The sequence below is a fragment of the Peromyscus leucopus genome, chromosome 4, assembly GCF_004664715.2.
Source record: "Peromyscus leucopus breed LL Stock chromosome 4, UCI_PerLeu_2.1, whole genome shotgun sequence".
NCBI classification, from domain to species: Eukaryota; Metazoa; Chordata; class Mammalia; order Rodentia; family Cricetidae; genus Peromyscus; species Peromyscus leucopus.
Window position 1 is genome coordinate 79729982 of NC_051066.1, and position 22153 is coordinate 79752134.

General features: G+C 39.5%; 1 protein-coding gene across 4 annotated transcripts in view; it reads right to left on the bottom strand.

Annotated features, from left to right (window-relative positions):
* The window catches only part of Qser1 (glutamine and serine rich 1), a 61023-nt gene that overhangs the window by 11984 nt on the left and 26886 nt on the right, over positions 1–22153 (bottom strand). For all 4 annotated transcript variants that reach the window (XM_037205071.1, XM_037205070.1, XM_037205069.1 and 1 more), the window contains exons 3-7: positions 17417–21073; positions 9814–10136; positions 8029–8145; positions 7290–7423; positions 5919–6133 (exon numbers count right to left, since the gene is read on the bottom strand). In XM_037205071.1, the coding sequence (XP_037060966.1) occupies positions 5919–6133; positions 7290–7423; positions 8029–8145; positions 9814–10136; positions 17417–21071 (4444 nt within the window). In that variant the 5' untranslated portion in view covers positions 21072–21073. The remainder of the gene's footprint in view (positions 1–5918; positions 6134–7289; positions 7424–8028; positions 8146–9813; positions 10137–17416; positions 21074–22153) is intronic.

A 22153-nucleotide genomic window follows, 5' to 3' on the forward strand; every position in this document is an offset into this window, starting at 1 on the left:
TCAGGCAGAGGCAGGATGAGCTCTATAAATTCAAGGCCAACCTAGTCTGCATAAGTTCCAGGCCAGCTAAGGCTACATAGCGAGACTCTTGTTAAGAACCCAAACAACTGGGCAGTGGTTGGCGCATGCCTTTAATCCCAGCACTCAGGGCTGAGGGAGGGAGAGAAAGGAGAGGCAGGTGGATCTCTGTGAGTTCAGGGCCAGCCTGGTCTACAGAGCTAGTTCCAGAACAGCAAGGGCTACACAGTGAAACACTGTCTTGAAAAACCAAAACCAAACAAAGAAAAAACAAAACAAACACTACAAGATACCCATGAACAAAGATATTCCTTCTTTTTTCTACACTTAAAATTACTACAGAATTCTAGTGGCATAATTCTAGAAATTTTTTTAAATTCAAACATAGCCTATGTATACATAAAAATTTCATTTAAATTCAATGGCAAGAACTGCAGGATTAAATGGGATTGGTGGCACACGACTGTAATCTCATCACTCAGGAGGCCTCTAGAGGCACCAAGATTAAGAGTTTAAGAAAGGGGCAGGAGAGATGGCTCAGAGGTTAAGAGCACTGGCTGTTCTTCCAGAGGTCCTGGGTTCAATTCCCAGCAACCACATGGTGGCTCACAACCATCTGTAATGAGATCTGGTGCCCTCTTCTGGTGTGCAGGTGTACATGCAGGCACAACAACGAATGGGTTATAAATAAATCTAAAAAAAAAAAAAAAGAGTTCAAGAAAGGCCAGGACTGGAGAGATGGCTCAGCAGTCAAGATGCTCTTACAAAGTACCCCACTGGAACTCAAAGTCCAAGGGATTTAACATCCTCTTCTGGCCTCTGTGCACACAAGGCCCTAATGTGGTGCCTATACAGAAATGCAGGCAAAACACTCATACACATAAAACAAAACATGAAACTTGTCTTGGCGAGGTGGCTCAGTGTTAAGAGCACATACTGCTCCTGGAAAAATGATGCAAATTTGGTTCACAGCACCCATAGTAAGCAGGTCGCAGCTACCTGTAACTTTAGTTACAGGGGATTCAGTGCACCCTTCTGACCTCTATAGGCAAAACACACACACACACACACATACACACACATACATACACACACACACACACACACACACACACACACACACACACACGATAGACATAACAGACAGACAGACACACACACTACACATAATAATTAACAATAATAAACTCCAATTATGGTGGTACAAGTCTTCAATCCTGATGTTCAGTAAGGAGAGGCAAGCAGATCTCTGTCAGTTGAAAGTTAGCCAGGGAATCCTGTCTCAAACAAATAAACAATCAAAAAACAAACAATCAAAAAACACAAAATGAAAAGCAGGTGCTGAAGAGAGGGCTCAGACAAACAAACAGACAAAAACCCCCGAAAACCAAGCTAGGCACGGTGGCTTACACCTTTAACCCCAGCATTTGGGAGGCAGAGACAGGTAGATCTCTGCAAGTTTGAGGCTAGCCTGGTCTACATAATGAGTTCAGGACAGCCAGGACTACACAGTGAGATCTTTCTCAAAACCCAACAGCCCTAAAAAGTGACACTACTAGTCAATGATAAAATTCAGATGATTTCAAGTAAAATTTAGAATTCTAGAAAACTTGAATCCACTATTGTAATCTGGACAGCTTCACAATATTTGAAGGCCTTGCTGATGATATCAATAGTGAAATTAATCATTTACTTTTCAGTATTGATTGTTGAACTCAAGGTCCCATGCATGCCAGGCAAATGCTCTACTAATAAGCCATACCTCCAACCCTGCTGAATGTTATTTTGTAAATATTCTAAAATAAAACAGGACCTAAATATAAGACCTAAAACCACAGAACTCTGAGAAAAAAATACAAGAGATTTTAAACCTTGATTTCCTTGGATTTAGCAATGGATTTTGACCACGACAAGAGCACAAGAAATGGAAGCATTAAGTTGGGCTCCCTCAGAATCTAGTGATTTAAAAAGACACCCTACAGAATGGGAAGGTATTTCTAATCATACAGGTAATAAAGGTTTAAAACTCAGAATGAAGTGAAGCACATAGTAATCACAGAATTGAGGAGGCAGAGATCAGGAATTCAAGGCCATCTTGAACAATATAGGACACTGTAAGTCAGTTTGCACTACAGAGACCCTGTCTTAAAAACATATTCAATCCAGGGACAAATATCAAGAAATTCTAAGTTTAATGACAGAAAGACGAGGAACCATTCTGATAATAAGCGAGTAATGGAGCTAACTGGCGGTGGCGCACACCTTTATTTCCAGCCCTCGGGGGGCAGAGGCAAGTGGATTGCTGAGTTTAGGCCAGCCTCGGCTACACAGTGAGTTCCAGGACAGCCAGGGCCAGAGGTTACCAGCAACTGGAGTAGGAGGAAATGGAAAGCCACTGTTTGTATAGTATACATTTGGGGTGATAAGAGTTATGGGAATAAGTAATCTGGACGGTACCACAATAATGTAATTAATGCTACTGAATAACACACACTTAAAAATAGCAAATATTAAGCAAAACTTGTTAAATATAAAGAAGGAAATGTATGAATTTTCTTAAGGACTTCCTCACCAAGTATTCCCTCACTAAGTATTTCCAAATGACAATGTATATTGTGAGACTATGATATATGAAACATGAACTCGAAGAATAAGACAAACCAGCATATATTAATATCACAGAGCACGAGCAGAGTTCAGCAGAGCAAGAACTATTAGTTGTCAGGGCTGGAGACGGCGAAGTGGTTAAGAGCACTTGCTCTTTTAGAAGACCTGGGTTTGGTTCTCAGTGCCTACAGGGTCATTCATAACCATCTGTAACTCTAGTTTGGGGGGATCCTATGCATCTTCAGACCTCTGTGGGTGCCAGGCACACACATAGTATACATACATACATGCCTGCAAACACTCATACACATAAATAAAGAATTGTTAAAGGCTGAGATGTCAAGTTCATGTATCTCAAAAAGCAATCCAAATTCTCTTCTTAACAACACCTTCGGGTGCCATGCTTTCTTTAGACTTTAACCAAACTCACATATAGTAACAAACTGAATGTACAACAGACATGAAAAAAATCCCAGTGTTAATAAGCAGTAATTGATTATTTAAAAAATATTTTAAACATTTTTTAAATTTAATTGCTACTTAGTAAATTTAAATAGATTGAGCCTATTTGTTAAATAAAATGTATTTCAAAACTATAAAAATATTCTGAAAGAGTTTAAAAATTACCATCATGCAGGCCAGGTGATGGTGCATGCCTTTAATCTCAGTACTTGGGAGGCAGAGGCAGGCAGATCTCTGGGAGCCTGAGGTCAGCCTGGTCTACATAGCAAGTTCCAGGACAGCCAAGATGACACAGAGAGAATCTCTGTCTCAAATACATACATACAAACAAAATAACAACAACAAAACTATAAGCTTGTGAGACAGTTCAGTGGGTAAAGACACTTGTTGTCAAGCCTGACGACTAGAATGATTGCGGACCCATATCCCACATGGCCGGAGGGAACTGATTCCCCAGAGTTCTCCCTGGACCTCCACATGTATGCCATGGCATATGCACACTTACATATGCATGCATGCATGCAATGTGAAAATAGAATCAGCTTATAAATCCATATTATTTGACTTAAAATCCTAAACATGCTGCCTAACTAGTGACACCTAGTGGTCTGCCATGTTACTTAGTCAAGAAAATTTGTTCTTGTTACTTGAGAAATCTGTATAATTACAAATCAGAATGCAAGTCCTCCTATTCTAAGCAATGAGTACTGTTAACTGCAAAAACTACAAATAATACCATACACACACACACACACACACACACACACACACACACACACACACGCTTCTACCTTGAATATTTAATTTACACTTACTTATCTTGTATGTGTGCACACATTGCATATTTGTGGAGGTCAGAGGACAACAATAACAACAATAAAAAAACCCCACACATGCTCTTAATCCCAACACTCAAGAGGCAAAGGCAGGAGGATACTGTGAGTTCCAATATAGCCTGGTCTACATAGTGAGCTCCATGACAACCAAGACTACACAGAAACCCTGTTTCAAAATGAAACAAAACATTTAAAGTAATTTCAATACTGAGGATTTTATATATATTATGGCTCTAATTCTAATACGAATAGCTCTCAGACAATGACACAGATCAATTCTCAATTATATCCTTAACAACCAGTTAATTCCTCATTTAAGTACAGATCACAAGCTCAATTTCTATTGTCTCCTCCTCCATTCCTGTCGCCACTACTTGGACTCTGATACCATTTTTGCCTGAAACTAGGTCTAATAACTCATTTCTTCACGGTGCTTCCTAATGAAGTTTCTCCAAACACTCTCCTTTGTTTACAGAGAAGCCAAGCGTTGAGGCTTTAGGAAGGCTGGAATGGCCATTCCTTTCCCTTCAGCTTTGCCTTCACCATTAGATTTTAGGTTTGTTTATTTGTTTGTTTGAGGTTTTTGTTTGTTTGTTTTTTGAGACAGGGTTTCTCTGGGTACACTGGCTGTCCTGGAACTCGCTCTGTAGACCAGGCTGGCCTTGAACTCACAAAGATCTACCTACCTCTGCCTCCCAAGTGTTGGGATTAAAGGCATGTACCACCACTGCCTAGCTCACCATTATATTTTAGAAGAATAATGGTCAGTAAAATTTCCTGTAAAGAGTCATATATATGGTAAAAAAAAAAAAAAAAAAAAAAAAAAAGTCATAAGTGTCATATGGTGAGCCAGGCAATGGTGGCACCTGTCTTTAATCCCAGCTCTTGGAGGAAGAGGCAGGTGGATCTCTGTGAGTTCAATGCCAACGTGGTCTATAGAGCGAGTTCCAGGACATCTAGGGCTACACAGAGAAACTCTGTCTTGAAAAAAACAACAAACCAACCAACCAAACAAAAAACTCACAATGAGTTATATGGTGAATATATGTTAGGTTTTTCTGGTCACATGATCTCTGTACCAACAACTCAAAACTTTCACTGTAGAAGAAAAACAACTATATGAAATCATGTACTTCCAAACAGTATCTGTGGGGCTGTACTCCAATAAAATTATTCATAAAAGTTGGGTAGCAATCAAGCCAGTCTGTCAACCTCTGCCCTCTGCTGAACTGTTTGAAATTTTTTGTACATACTATACTCCATGTTTTCAGAGCTAATAGAATGTGTGCTTTGTATTCTTGCATTGTACATGTTGTAAATTCTACTATGGCAAACATGGTAAATATACTTGATCTATCATGTTATCATATTGTACTAATTAATTACAGATTGGATTGTTTTGTCCTAGATTTGCTTCCTTTTTTCTTCTGGCATAAATACAGGTATACCCTACAGGATTTGTTTGTTTGCTTTTTCAAGACAGGGCATTACTATGAAGTTCTGGCTATTCTGGAACTCAGTATGTAGATTTCAAATTCAGAGATCCACTTGCCTCTACAGGTATGTGCCATGCCTGACTATTTTTTGTTCCTTTAAGATTTATTTATTTTTGTTTACGTGCATGTGTACATGCCTCTTTGAGCTTATGTGCACCACATGTGTGCAGGAACTGGAGTTACACAGAGTTGTGAGTTGCCTAGATCCTCTTGGTCACTAAGCCATCTCACCAGCCTGAGGACTAGATGATTCTTAGTAATCCCCAGACTTAGTATGCAGCTGGCATTCCTCAGCCTAGAAGGATCAAGGTGAGTTTTGCATCTCCTGCTTTACAGAGACCAAACGTGCTCTCTATGGTGTGATTTGTAGAAAGCATAAGGAACTTGAACAGTGCAATCTTCCAGCAAACCAATCCACTGAACTGTCACCATCACTATGCCCCTTCATTCCCGCACACTGTCTGAAGTTATCAAAATACTCATTTCTTGGGGAACTCACCCTCATCCTCACTACTGCTAGAACGGACCTCAGGAGATGATTCAGACTGTGATGATGAAAATTCTTCTTTCCATTTCTTCCGTTTCTTTGGTGGTGGCTCAGCCTTCATTTTGAGCTGTTTAACTTTGGGTTTTGTGGAAGAGGCTTTTGTAGTTGTAGTTTTTGACACTGGTGGGTCAGAAGTTTTACTGCTACTTGGCTTAGATAGAACATTTCTGCAATGTTAAAACAAATTTCATTAACATCATTAAATCTTTCAAGATTAAAAAGAGATAAAAGAACTCTTATGCTGGGTGATGGTGGTGCACACCTTTAATCCCAGCACTTGGGAAGCGGAGCCAGGCAGATCTCTGTGAGTTGAGGCCAGCCTGGTCTACAGAGCAAGATCCAAGACAGGCACCAAAACTACACAGAGAAGCCCTGTCTCAGGCGGGGGAAAAGAAAAAGAAAGATAAAAGGACTCTTATGATTAATAGGAAAAGATTAAACACGCTCAGATCAACATTTCCAAAATGAAGTCCATGTACTATGCAACTCAATGGTGACTCCTATAGCACTTTCTTGAAATAGATCGTTTGACATTGGCACTCTATGTTCAGTTATTAAGGGGCTATTAACTCTATCTTTACGCCATCAAGCCCCTTATGGTTCATTTTCCAGAGAACATGAGGTGCAGAAAGTCAAGTCTAGCCCTGACGCTCTATTAGTTTTGACACAGAAATGCAAATACATCTGTCTGAGAACCCCTGAAGATTTGTCCTATGCTGAATCTAGAATTTGTGTAATTCAATTCCATCTTGACAACTGGGCAGCAGCTTGAAAACAGGTGGCACAATCTTAATTAAAACAGACCTACATGACAGCAAATTGATGAATACTAGGGCTATACACACATTCCAATACCCATCACAATCATGTCAGATTACCTTCCAGAATCATGCTGCAGATAACCCAGGCACACTGATCTATGATAGGAAATCTACTGTGTGCTGATCTATATATAATGCACATGTCCATGTGTGTCCCTATCCCCACAATTACCTCATTGTAAACCTGACATTCACTTACTACTTTCATTTCATGGAGAAAAGAGCTTCAGAATGGTTTTGTCTCAAAGAGCTAAGTTCAAAACATTTTGCACCTTCTGTTTTTTCCACTTTACTATAGTAACACCACAAAGACCCAAGCAAAGAAGTTACCTGCTCCACCACAGGAAAACACTGGCTTTACTATACTCAACTCATTCTTTGAAAAGGAATCACTTACTGCAAAAGGGAAAGCATCATTCTCAGTCTCTTTAAGTGATGTGACCCTTTATATAATAACAATACTCAAATAAGCACTTAAATATAATACATAAAAAACAAATACCTGATAGCTTGTGAAGGCTTATTTCTTGGTTTTTTGGAACACACTCTGACATACTCCTTTTTGTTTGCATTTTCAATGACCTTTACATATATTCTTTTGTATTTAGTTTTTGCATCTCCAAAATATCCAAGGTACTAAGGAAAAAAGTATTTGAATTATACAATTACATATCTATACATAAATACCACTTTGTTGACCTCACTGCCAGCTACTCTTTGCATTTTCCAAAACATAGCCCTAATCAGACTAGTTTTATCCTGATTTTGAGAAGGGTGGGGATGGGAGTGGGGGAGGTGTATGTGTGAGAGTGAATATGTGAATGAGAGGAGGAGGAGGAGGTAAAAGTGAGTGCAGGTACCCGAAGAGGAGCTGGAGGTACAAGAAGTTTTCAGTTTCCTAATATCAACTCAGGTTCTCTTCAGGGGCAATATGTGCTATAAACTGCAGAGCCATCTCTCCAGCTCTGTTATTTCATTTATTTATTTTAAATTGTGTACACATGCCTGTGTAGATGTGTGCATGTGAGTGCACGTGTTCTCAGATATCAGAAAAGGACATAGGATCCCTCAGAGGTGGAGTTACAGTTATAGCTGCCATGAGGATTCTAGGAATAGAATCCAGGTCCTCTGCAAGAGTAGTCAATGCTATTATCAGAAATAATGTCAATGCAACTAACCCTACTCATTTTATCTCGAAAAGTCAGTTTAGAGAAGCTGATGGAATCAAGCATTTAACTTACACTATTTGTAGCTGCAAATTCTCTTTGCCCATCTCGAATTTCCGGAACAAATTTCTGTAACAAAGCTTTCTGTACTTTCCAAATAGCTGGGGGCTCTTTTCCTACATTTAAAGCCTCCTATAACAAGCAGAATTAATTACATTTAGGAAAATACCAACATGCTTATATTTATAGAATTACTGTAAGGAGGAATCTTTTCCCCTAGACAGGCTCTTTGCGTGTAGCCTTGGCTGTCCTGGAACTCACTCTGTAGACCACGCTGGCCTCAAACTCATAGAGATCCACTTGCCTCTGCCTCCCAAGTGCTGGGATTAAAGGCGTACGCCACCACCCACTGGCCTCATTTGTGCAGTTTTCTTTCTTTTTTTTTTTAAAGATTTATTTATTTATTATGTATACAGAAGAGGGTGCCAGATCTCATTACAGATGGTTGTGAGCCACCATGTGGGTGCTGGGAATTGAACTCAGGACCTCTCGAAGAGCAGTCAGTGCTCTTAACTTCTCAGCCATCTCTCCAGCCCTTGTGCAGTTTTCTAATAGCCAAAACAATACAATACAGTTGTATTGGGAGTTAACTGTGAATAGTAGGATCACAGACAGGTTTAAAGTTATACTCTTCCCAGTTCTAAATCCTTTGCTTTCCATCCCAATTTAAAAACATACCAGCAAAAGCAAGAAACAAAAATCCAAAAATATTTTAAGTATGGCTAGCCAGGCATGGTGGCTCTTATCTGTTATCCCAACACTCGGAAGGCTCAGTCAAGAGAACTGCCAGTAGTTCAAGGCTGTCCTGGACTGTATATAGCAAGTATCAGGCCATTTTTTTAATTAATTCATTTAACTTTATTCACATCAGTATTCCGTCATGGGTTTTGGGTTCCCTGGGACTGGACTTACAGCAGTTGTGAGCTGTCCTGTAGGTTCTGGGACTTGAACCCAGGTCCTCTAGAAGAGCAGCCAGTGCTATTAACCGCTAAGCCATCTCTCCAGCCCCCAAGCTAACTTGTAACAAGGGCTATCTCAAAAACAAACTAATAAAAGAAGTATGACTTAGACAGTTCCCTACAAATTGTACCGTTCTACTCACGGCACTACAATTTAGATTATAAGCTAGGCAGTGGTGGTGCATGCCTTTAATCCCAGCATTTGGGGAGCAGAGGGAAGAACAGTTGGAGATTGCGGCAAGAAAACTGCTTTCAGTGACAGGGATTAAAAAAATGCTTTTCCAGAACATAGTGCTCAAATTAATTAACTTAGAGGAAAGGGGTTGCTGGGTTTTTTTTTTCCCCAAGACTTTTTGTTAGGTGATAAGTAGTGATAAGTAATAGGTGTGTGAGTTCAAGGCCAGCCTGCTCTACACAGCAAGTTTAGGACAGCCAGTGTACACAGAGAAACCCTGTATCAAAAAACAAAACAAAAATTATGAAATTAAATCCAATTTCATGTTTATGATTGTTATTCTTTAAATTATATAAACATTTTCTTATACTCCCTAGTAATATATTCAGTTGGAAATATTGAAAAAAATTAACAGAACTGCTGTAATTTTGGACTTGAGCTGTAGCGTAGTGTGTATGCCCTTGTCACAGAGTAAGAGGCTAAGTTAATTAATTAATTAAATTGTAAATCTGACATCCAGTCCCATCTTATAAAACACAGTAACAGGATACTCATAGCATTTTTAATGTTCTGTAACATGCATGACAAGTGTGCCATTGAAATCATCATGAAAACACAAGCATTCCAACTAAATTAGGTCCTTTAAACATGGGAATGTTCACTGACCTTAAATGTCTCTATGTCTTCTATCTTTACCACAAATTCATCGCGTTCTTTGTATTGGCCTTCTCCTCCACTTTCTATATTTTCCTCATCTGTAAAACCTTCTATGGCAACTGTAGCTTGTCCTTTAGCAAACTGGTCTGCAGGAAGACTATCAAGTTGGATGGCTTTGGGGGGTTCTGTGGAGTTTGCATTTTCCAGGGCGTTTGCAGCAGATGAAGTCAAATGAAGGTCTTGTTTAACTGCACCAGCAGAGGAGGAAGTGGGAGCAGCACCAGCTGTCTCGGCAGATGCACCAGGAGTTGACATAGGTAGAGCTTCTGAAACTAAATAATGCAAACAGAATCAATGACAAATATTTAAACAGTTCTATATTTTGAGTAAGGTCCAAAACCTTAGCGTAAGTTATTTTTGTAATCAACTGCTTGGAAACAATTCCACAGGAAGAAATGAAAGACCAGTTGTTAATCTAAGAATCAAAGATGCACACACTGAATCAGGACTAGAAGACTGCATAGCAAACCTGAAGCTATGACCTACCTATCTATCCTTTCCTCAAACTGCTCTAAACACAACAAAAATAATTTCAAAAGGCAGAGACACACAAAAGTGATAGGAACTAACAGAGAATCAGATAACCAAAGCTTTAAGAAGTCCTAGAAGAAAGGTAATTGGATATAGAAAGAAAAGAAACAGGCTGGAGAGTTGGCCCAGTGGTTAAGAGCACTGGCTACTTTCCAGAGGACCCTGCGTAGACTTCCAGCATCTACACAGCACCTCATAACTGTCTCTAATTCTAGTTCCAGGAGATCTGACACCCTCTCTTGCTTCCATGGGTACCAGGTATAAACATGGTGTACAGACTTACACGTAGCCAAACCCTAGCCCATACACATATAACAACAACAACAACAACAAAAACCAAACAAATACTTCAAAACAGCACTATATACTAACAAATTTAAAAAATTAGGTGAAATAGACAAACTCCTAAAAAGACACAAACTATTAAAAAAAACTCAGGAAGAATAAAATTATAAATAAACTAATTAATTAGCTAAATAAAAAAAATTAAAAAACCATCTTATAAAGAAAAAGCACAGGCCTCAGGGACTGCTAAATTCTAGAGTGAAGGGACTAATACTAATACTTTGGAGTTTATTAACTCCAAAAATAAGAAAATACTCCCCACTCACTTTATGAGGGCAGTCTCACTATGTAGCCTAGGATGGCTACTCAGAGATCCATCTGCCTCTGCCTCCAGAGTACTGGGACTAAAAGCACAAGACATCATGCCCAGCAATACAGTGTTTTTCTAATAACAAAACTAGACAACATAATAAAAATAATAATAATGAGAAAACTACATATCCCTAATGACATAAACAAAAGTCTTTAATAAAATCCAGTGACCACATCGAGACGTAAAGAGTTAAACAAAAGCTAGTTTTTGTAACTCAGTGGTAGAGTCTATTCCAACAGGCACAAGCCATGATGTCAATTCATAGTACAAAAATAAATAAATAAATAAATAAATAAATAAATAAATAAATAGCAAATAAACACATAAGTAAAAGCATACTATTATGACGAAGTAATATTTATCTTGGAAATGTAATTCACGGTGGGCAGTGGTGGCGCACGCCTTTAATCCCAGCACTCGGGAGGCAGAGCCAGGTGAATCTCTATGAGTTCCAGGCCAGCCTGGTCTACAGAGCAAGATCTAGACAGGCACCAAAACTACACAGAGAAAACATGTCTCGAAAAACCAAAAATTAGAAATGTAATTCACATCATACATTATGTTAAAAGTACAATGGGACAAAAAAGAAAAGTCACAAGATCATCTCAACAGACACAGAGAAAGCATTTTGCAAAATTTGGTACCCTTTCGTACTAAAAAATGTTCGCCAATCTAACAGTACAAGTTTCCCAACTTCAAAGGATATTTATAAAATACCCACAGCAAACATTCATTATATCTAATGAAGAAAACTGGGTGTTTTCCCCCAATGTCTGAAGAAATTATCCATAGATGTTATGACCTTGTATATATAGAAAACCCGAAGGAATTTACTGAGAAACTATCAGAACCAATAAACAAGGTCAGAAAGATTGCAGGACATATTAAGACCAATATATAATAATCAAATATATTTTTATACAGTTGCAATGAATAACCAAAAATATTAGAAAAATAATTTCATCTAAAATAGTATTGAAGTGAATAAAGTATTTAGGATCAAATTTATAGAAGTATAAAAGTTATATTGTGAAAACTATCAAATATTGTTCAAAGACATTAAAAAGCAGCAATAATTAAGGACATATGATCAAACAGGTATACACATTAAAGCCACATTTGTTCTGAGTCAGGATTTCTCTGTGTAACAGCCCTGGCTGTCCTGGAGCTTACTTTGCAGACCAGGCCGGCCTCTGCCTCCCGACTGCTGGGACTAAAGGCGTGCACCACCACCACCCAGCCAACATCACTTTATTTATGACCAGGTGACTTTCTCAAAAATGACATAGCATTAACGGGCAAAAGATGAATCTTTTCAACAAACGGTATCTTTCACAGGTAGCCAGCCACCTATGAAAGAGTGAAGTGAATCTTTACCTTGTGTTGTATACAAAATTAAATAAAAACAGATCACACACCAAAATGCAAAAGCTAAAATCATGCAATTATTTGAAGAAAAAAAAATGTCAACTCTTATGATCTAAGTTAGGTTATCATTTTAGCATACCACCAAGTACATATGGGACCAAATAAAAACAAGGTGGATTTCATTAAATATGTAAAACTTATGCTGTAATTGCTGTCCCCAGTCAAGTAGATGAAAATGAAGTATTTAAAATCAGATATTTACTGATTAGAGATGTGTATCCAGAATATATGTAGAACACTTAAAGTTTTATAATAAAAGGACAAATGTTCAACTTTTAAAATGGGCAAATGGAGCTGGAGAGATGGTTTAGTGGTTAAGGACATTTTATGCTATCAGAGAGTTTCCAAAACCTCCCACTGGGTGCCCCACAAACCCTGTAACTCCAGCTCCAAAGGCTTTGACATACTTCTGACCTCTATGGGCACCTACACATACCTATACCTACATACAAACACATACACAAACACACACACACACATACACACACACACACACACACACATGTAAAATAAGCCATTTTTAAAAATGGCCAAAGGATATAAGCATATTTGAGGAAAATTATCAGCAATAATAAAAATGGAGCTGTTAATTATAATATCAAAAGAAAAAAAACATGCCCCTAATCACACAACTTCAAAATATATCAACTAAATTCCCACTGAGGATATAGGTTACTGGTAGAGAACTTGCCCAGCATGTGGTAGACCTTGGGTTCTATCTTCAGTACTACAAAGGTAAGTATGTAAATAAATAAGAACGAGAATATGCCACCTTATAAATATATAACTCAACCTTAAAAATTACAAATATTTTTATACACCTGTTTCAACTACCCATCATTTTCATAATTCCTGAAGCAAGTACAGTTTTTTTACTGTTGTTTACTGTACGTTGTCTGTGTGTGTGCATGCATGCTACAGGGCTTGTTTGGGAGAGTTAGTTCTCTTCCACATTTACATGGATTCGAGGATCAAACTCAAATTGTCAGACTTCCTGGTAATTGCCTTTACCCATTGAGCTACCTTATTTGCCCCCCTGAGAAATTCTAGGTAGAATGTTTTCCTTGAAGAATACATGTTTATTTTCTTTCTCTAGAAATTTTTTACTTTATTTATTTACTTTTATTTTTTTCAAGGGGTATGTATCTCACTAGATAGCCCTGACTGTCCTGGAACTCATTATGTAGATCAGGCTGACCTCAAATTCAGAGATCTACCTGCCTCTGCTTCCCGAGTTCTGGGATTTAAGGTATGCCCCACGACACCTAGTCTCTTCAGTAATTTTTTTTAGAAGATATATTTGAGTAATAATACCAAGTAATATGCTTCTGCTTTGTACTCATGGAATTATTTACCAAGCCACTTACAAAATTCATAAAATTCTGAAGGCTATCGTGGTGTATTTCTTCAATCTCAGTACTTGGGAGACATAGACAAGTGGATCTGTGTGCGTTTGAGGCCAGCTGGTCTTCACAGTGAGTTCCAGTTAGCCAAGGCTACATGGTGAGACCTTGTCTCAAAATAGAACACCACCCCCCCCCCCCCCGCCCCAAGATAGGGTTTCTTGGTGTAGCCCTAGCTGTCCTAGAATTTGTTTGTAGACCAGGCTGGCCTCGAACTCACAGAGATCCACATGCCTCTGCCTCCCCGAGTGCTGGGATTAAGGGCGTGTGCCATCACTGTCACTGAACAAGAAATTTTTTAAGTAACATTTTAATGTAGACATTTGAAAACTTAAACTAGAGAAAACAGGGCTATGAGTTACTTATCTAAATAATAAAGTACTATTTAATAGACAAACAATGTTTGACCATTATTCACAGCTCTTCAAAGCAATCACCAGAGCTGGAAAGATGGTTCTGTGGGCACCAGACATGCAAGTAGTATACAAATATAACAAACATAGTATACATACATACATAAAAGCAAAACACCCATACACATAAAATTTTTAAAAAAGAACTGAAATATCAAACCATTAAAAACAAATTATAAATACAATTAATGGGATATGCCAGAATATGGTATAAAGAAATGTAAAAGCTTAAATATCATTCAGCAGACAGAAAATACAGTAATAATGAAGTACTAAAGTTAAGAACTGAAAAGGAGAATGTAATACCAAAGGAAGGTGAGACAGCTTAACAGGTAGTGTCACTTGCCAAGCCTGAAAACCTGAGTTCAATCCTTGGGTTCCTTCTATAAGTAGAAGGAGAAAACCAACACCTACCAGTTGTCCTCTGACTTCCACATGTACAACAGGGGTGTGAGCACCCCTCCCAACATGCACGAGCAAAATGAATGTAATTAAAAAGAAAGAAAGAGGGAGGACGAGATGGCTCAGAGGTTAAGAGCACTGGCTGCTCTTGCAGAGGTCCTGAGTTCAATTCCCAGCAACCACATGGTGGCTCACAACCATCTGTAATGAGATCTGGTGCCCTCTTCTGGTGTGCAGGGACACATGCAGGCACAACAACGAATGGGTTATAAATAAATCTAAAAAAAAAACAAAACAAAAACAAAAAACAAAGGGGAAAAGCGGGAAGGGAGGGAGGAAAAGGTTAAGACTTGCATTAGGAGTCCAATAATACAGGAAAAAATGGGAAGAAATGACAAATAGGACTGTGCAGAATTAAGAAGTTTCTGGACAAAAAAGGAAAGCATCTATAAGAGTGAAGAGACAACTAAAAGAATTCGAGAAAAGGGCCGGAAAGATGACTCAGCATTAAGAGCACGGGATGCTCTTCCAGAGGAACTATTTCCAGTACCCACATCAGGTGGCTCACAACTCTAACTCCAGCTTCAGAAGATCCAATGCCCTCTTTGGGCTTTTATGCACATCAGGCATATACATGGTATGGGTGCACATATATACATTAAGACAAAACACTCATATAAGTAAGATAAAAAAAAAAAAAAAAAAGCTGGGTGGTGGTGGCGGCGGCGGTGGTGGTGCACGCCTTTAATTCCAGCACTGGGAGGCAGAGGCAGGCGGATCTCTGTGAGTTTGAGGCCAGCCTGGCTGGGCTACAGAATGAGTTCCAGGACAGCCAAGGACACAAACACAGAGAAAACTCTGTCTTGGAAAACCAAACAAAAAAGAACAGGACTATACCAGTTATATCATCTCTATAATCCCTGGAGGGATTCATATGTAGAGCATATAAATAACTTCAATTATCATTTAAAAAAAATTTATCGTATCTTTGTTTATGGGTGTTTTTTCTGCATATGTTTGTATACCACGTGCATGCCTGGTACTCATGGAGGTCAAAAGAAGGCATCAGATCTCCTGGGAATGGAGTTACAGATGGGTATCAGTCACCACATGGAAGAGCAGCCAATTATCTGTTGAGAGATATTTGATCTCACTGTGAAACTCCAAGACTGTGTTAATAAAATTAACCTTGGATCAGGGGTGGATCCAGCGACTAGTTGATAGAAATTAGCCATAGAGGACGAAGAAGCCAGGAATATAGACAGATAGACCTACAGGAAGGAGTAGGGAGGGACTTCGAGATTCTCGGTCTTTATTGGTTTGTGGAGAGACGATGTGGAAGGTCATCTAGTTGCTTCTCAGCTTTTCTGATCTAGCAGGTTTTCATCCCAAAATCTGACTCCTGAGTCTTTATTGGTAAACAGAATGACAGAGACTTAGTTAAAACTTACATTTGCAGGCCACAGCCTAGCCAGTCCCACCAGGCCCAGGTCTGAGCAGCAGAGTGCTGACCAGGGCGAGGGGCACAGATGGTAATTAAAGTATCAGTAGATTCAGGTGCGGGCCCCTACGCTGACATAAAAATAACAGAGTCCCAGCAGCCTACAAGAATTATTTAAATAGTAAAAGTTAAAATAAAAATTCAAGCAATAAATGAAGCAATTAACTGAATATAGTTCTGAATAGTATATATGACTGTCCATATATGAAAAAAATGTTCAAAATTCTTAGCTATCAAGGAAATGCAAATTAAAACTACACTAAAATCAGTGAAACCTAGGTTCACATGCTGGCCTGTCACTAGTCACTAGTCACATGGGCTTCAGTGGTTCACTTACTCTGTTACACAACCTATGTGCATCTCTTTCTGTTTATTATTTTTAATAATGGGCATGCATATTACTGGGTAGAAGAGTGCAGGTGCCCAAAGAAACATCAGGTGGCCCCCTGGAGCTGAAGTTACAGGGGCTGTGCTATTCCCAACATGGGGACTAGGAGATTCAAACTCAGGTCCTCGGGAAAGCAGTATTATGTGCTCTCAACTGCTGAGCCACCTCCTAACCCTTGTTTCTGGCACAGAGGTGATGGTTATATAAATTGCTGTAATATTTTTTCTTTAACCTGTTCCTGAAAATAGTAAACTGTGGCTGCACTGGTTGCTCAAGCCTTTAATCTCAAGCACTGAGAATGAGACCTTATTTCAAAAGAAAGAAAGAAAGAAAAAGTGTACTTACCTGTCAACTGTTTATTGAAGGTAGTGCTTCTCAAAACCTTTCTTATGTTAATAGAAAGTGAGGTGTCTATACCAGGATATAGGATTATAGTGAGAAGACAGCATAGAATCCAAGTTCTCTTTTTTACTAGATTAATATTCATTTTGTACGTAACTATATCTAATATCAAAATGTTAATCTTTGAGTAAAACTGAAATATTAAGAAAACATGCTAGGTTTATGCAAGAGGACCTGTAACACATGCTTCCTATTCCACAACTGCCTTAAGATGTCTCCACTTAGAGAAGCGTAGACAGCAGGCTGTATAAGGTACGATTTGTGGAATAACCGAAATCCTGTGTGTAAGGAAATGTCAAAAAGCAAAGCCCCAAGACAGCTTCTTTTTCTGCAGAGCTGCATACAACTAGAAAGGTTTTAAATGTATGCCACAGCTAAAAAGCTAATGGTAGGATGTGATAGGTGTGAATCTGTTTAAAACATTACCTGTTTTCTTTGTTTTATCAGAAGTAGCATCCAACGCAGTTAAGGGAGCAGAGATGTTCTTATAGATATCATGGCCACACATACCAGGGTCTTCCTCATCAGAAGAAAAGGAAGACAATTGTTCTACATTTTTAAGTTCATTGTCAACTTTTTCTGATGGACTGACCCCTCCAGTCTCCAATGCTAATGGCACAGGCGTTGCGGGTGACACCTTTGCAAGTGGTGGGGGATAGATGTTCCGGGTGACTTGGGTTCCTGATCGTCTGGTCTTATTAGGCATTCGAACAGCAAGGGTGGAAAACTGTTGCTTGGGCCCACACTTCAGAAAGTCTAAAAAAGAAGCAATAAATCCTGTTTTGACCTCTGGCTGCTTCTCCTCTACTTCCTTGATCTTCTGCCTCATCTTTTCTTGATGCTGGTAACCTTCATCACAGCTTTCTGAGGAAGGGGGAGTATACGGTAAATACATGTCTGTACCCCTGGGGTTCTGGCGCTTGCCTTGGGCAGACTTTTTCAGTTGTTTCTGACTACTGTCCTCTTCCTCTTTACCTTGTCCTTTTCCTTTAGCTTTTGTCTTGGGAAGGTTAAAATATGTCCCATCTTGCTTCTCCTCTTCAGTCTTGCCACTGGCTGCATCCCCAGGCTGCGCCATGGCCAGCAGGGCAAGTGTGCTCCTTCTATGGTCCACCGACATAGCACTGTCCTCACCTACTAGGGTAAAGTCACTCTCTGATGCTGCATTCTCTCCACTTATGCTCTGGCTAGCAGAAACAAACTCTTGATTTCTGTTATTACTCAATGCACTGTCAAGAGCAATTTCACTATCTTCTTTAGATTCATGATTTATAACCAACTGTTTCTTAAATGGGTCAGAACTTTGCTCCTGAACTTCATGACCTGGTCCAACCATGGATGAAGGTGCTTTAGTTGGTATATTTTGACCAGATGCTTCCACATGCTGTTGATCAAGGATTGTTTTTGACTGAAGGGTGGGTACTGATGAAAGGTTTACAGTAACCTGATTTCCATTTAAGGAAATGTCATTAATATTCTGTGGCTTTCCTACTGTAGCTGTTATAAAGTCTGAATTCACCTGCCTGACATCTAATGACTGCTGAAAATGAGATTTAGAATCACCACCTTCAACAGCCTGCATGGTTTCATTTGAAGTTGACTTGGAAAAGTCAGAGGGTGTAACCCCACAAGCTGCTGCTGTAGCTGCCAAGATGTCATCTACATTTGATAAAATATTTCTTTCATCACTGAGAAGCATTGCCTCTGGGAAGCATATTGATCCAAGAGAAACAAACTGATTCTTTGAATCATGTGGATTGGTTTCATTGAAAGGGCCCTTCGTTGTTAGCTGCTGCAAAGGTTTTGAAGGTTCAGGGAGGTCTAGTTTCATAATATCAGAATTTTGAGGATGGAGCTCCTGGGGATGTTCACCATTGCTCTGGATGATATGACCATCCATCTGAAGGAAAGGATGGACTACTTGTTGAGGACTCTGTACACGTTGTACTTGTAAAGATGGCTTTGCTTGTCCCAGGCTTGCCTGCAGAATCCCAGCCTGCTGAAGAATCTGTAAATCACAGGCAGAATCTAAAAGGACTGGTGTATTAGGAAGAGCCTGATGGCTATGCCCTAAAGCATGATTTGGAATCTGTATCTGAGATGAGGCACTAATTATTTGATCATGCTGTTCCTGAACCTTGGCTTCATGCATCTTATGGATGAGAGAATGCTGCTGGTTGAGGTCTTTAGTGTTCAACCTTATCTGTGGAGCTTGCATTAAATTAGTTGCCTTCTTAAGATCGGAGTTTAGTGCATTACTGGGCTGGCCACTTTGCTGGCTAAGCTGTGTCACTGGACCAACCATGCTTTCTTCTTGTTTTGAGCCCCGGAGAGCAACTCCAACAACTTGGTCTTCAAGGTGGGAGTTGTTTCTGGCTATCCTCTGAGAATATCGGTCATCTGACTTTGATGTCTTATAAACTGACTCTTGAGCAGTTCCTTCTCCATCAGGTAGCCTTTGGCTTGACTCAAGAGATGCCTGTGACTGCAATGCCTGTAACTTTTGCACTGGAAAATCATCATCTTGCTTTGAGGATGTATACACATTTGAGTCAAGTTTTCTCTCAGCATAAGACTTTGGATCAGGGGAAGGTATGCTATTCTGTATTGCCTGACCACGAGTAGAGGATGCAAAAGATGACTGCACAGCAGGCAAAAACTTTTGGGGCTGAGGTGGTGAAGATCCTTGGGTGTGAGTGTTTGGGGATGAATGCATAGAAATATAATTTGGTGTTGGACTAGAATCTGGCAAGCTCTGGCCCCGAGAGGCAGAAGAATAAGAAAGAGAAGGAGCTGTTAATGTCAGAGACTGTCCCGACGCATAGCTTTCTGAAGGGCTAACAACTGATAAAACTTGTGACTGAGATGAATAACTGACCTGTGTTTGGCTAACTGGTGACAGACCCTGAGAGTGACCTACTGATGACAGGTCTCCTGTCTGAGCAGGGTAATTCTCATTTGTAACTAAAGATAATACTTCTTGCTGATTGGATGAATAACTAAGTGTCTCATTTTCAGAGGTTACAGGCTGAGATGACCCAGAAAAAGTCAATGTTTTGTATAAGGATGGCAATTTCTCAACCCTGCTGGACCTATAAACATGTGAATGAACAATAGATGGCACATTATGTGGCTGTACTAAACCATAATTTTGGGACTGACTGACTGATAAAAGGCTGGGTAGCTGTGCTGTAGAATAAATTTGTGCTTGACCTGATATTACAGAACTCTGATTATGTAAAGGTTTAGAATAGTTTAGTGTTTGCACAGGAGGAATCACACTTTGAGGCTTCAGAATTGTAGTTGATGTTAGTGGTTGTTTTGTAGAACAGCCATCTACTTTTGTAGCAGAAGGAAGGTACCCTGATGATGGAATTACAGATGAATAAGACTGAGCAAGTTCTGCTGAGACCTGAGGGGTCTTCTGTTGCAATGCTCCATTGCTCACCTGAGTAGAATCTCGAATTGAGCTACAGGATAAAGATGACTGCCTGGATGTTTCCTGAAAATTACCAATACTTGCACTTGATAGATAACTATGTAAGGGATGCTGTGAACCAGTCAGTTGTGCCTGAATAGACTGGGTACTTGAAGGCCGCTGGTGGTGTTTAATAACACTACATTCTCGAAGAAGGGCTCTTTCAATGGAAGCAGCAGAACTAGTAAAAAGAGCTGAACTGTAGGCTTGAGGGGTTTGCTGGGCTCCCCCAAGTGTTGAAGGCAACAAACTAAATTGAGGTTGTAAAAGATGGGGTGCTGACTCTTGAGCTGAACGATATGTTGAAGACTGAGGTGGTATGCTGTTACTTAATGCAGAACTGCCTAGGCGCTCAAATGCCAAAGCAGTTGGAACAGTTCCCTGGGAAGTCTTAATTTGTAGCAAAGGATCATGAGGGTTTAAAATTCCATTTGATGTAGTGTTAAAAGATGAATCCTGAAGCACCAGAGGTGAGGTGGTCACAAAGTTTCTATTGCTAAAGGGAGCGGGGTGCTGGTAGGCGGACAGCACAGGTGGTGGAAGTGTTCCAGCAGCGGGCAGGGGTCCCGTAACAAACAGTTCAGTTGTTGCTGAGGAATGCATGCCTATGAAGAGAACATACAAAAATCTTCATGTAATTGTAGCACAGATATCTAAATAAATGTTGACACAGTACTGACAGACAACTCTTAGCCCATCAAAACATCTATAGCCTTACAAATTGGATCTGTATATAAATTTTTAAAATTAGCTTTCTTTTTCTGTTTTTGTTTGTTTGTTTCAAGACAGGGTTTCTCTGTGTAGCCTGTTTGTCCTGGAACTCACTCTGTAGACCAGGCTGACCTCGAACTCACAGAACTCTGCATGTCTCTGCCTCCCTAGTGCTGGGATCAAAGGCAAGCACCAGCACTGCCTGGCTTTTAGCTTTCTTTTTTTAAAAATGTATTCATTTTTTATTTATGTGCATTGGTGTATGTCTGTGAGAGGGTGTTGGGTCCCCTGGAACTGGACAGTTGTGAGCTGCCATGTGGGTGCTGGACACTGAACTCGGGTCCTCTGGAAGAGCAGTCAGTGCTCTTAACCACTGTGCCATCTCTCCAGGCCCTTAGCTTGCTTTCTTAAAGCAAAAATCTAAGTTCTGAAAGAAGTAGCAGTTATAAAATAGGTGAGTTTACACATAGGGAATTGGACAAATGCCATATGACAATGGAAGCCAGTAAAAGTGTACAGAACTCTCTGGCAGTTAATTTACCCCAAATTCCTAACACAAAATAATGAAGTAAAATGTACAAAACATTAAAATTAAAACACTAAATTGCCTATACCTAACATAAATAAAAAATAAGAGATGTTGTTAACACTGCAAAGTTTTCTTTTTCTTCCTTTCTTTCTTTTTTGTTAAACCAAATTTTATATTCACTGAAGAAATCTCTTGCACTTCAAGTAATGACTTCTCATGAACTGTCCAACAACAAAACAGTTATGAAAAATTGACCATTAGTTAATAAGAAAATGTCAAGAGACAGTACGTTTCAGGACAGCATTCTTCTTTTGGCTCCCCCACCCCACCCCAAGACAGAGCTTCTTCATGTACTTTTGGTGCCTATTCTGGACCTGGCTCTATAGACCAGGCTGGCCTCGAACTCATATACACCTGCCTCTGCCTCCCGAATGCTGGAATTAAA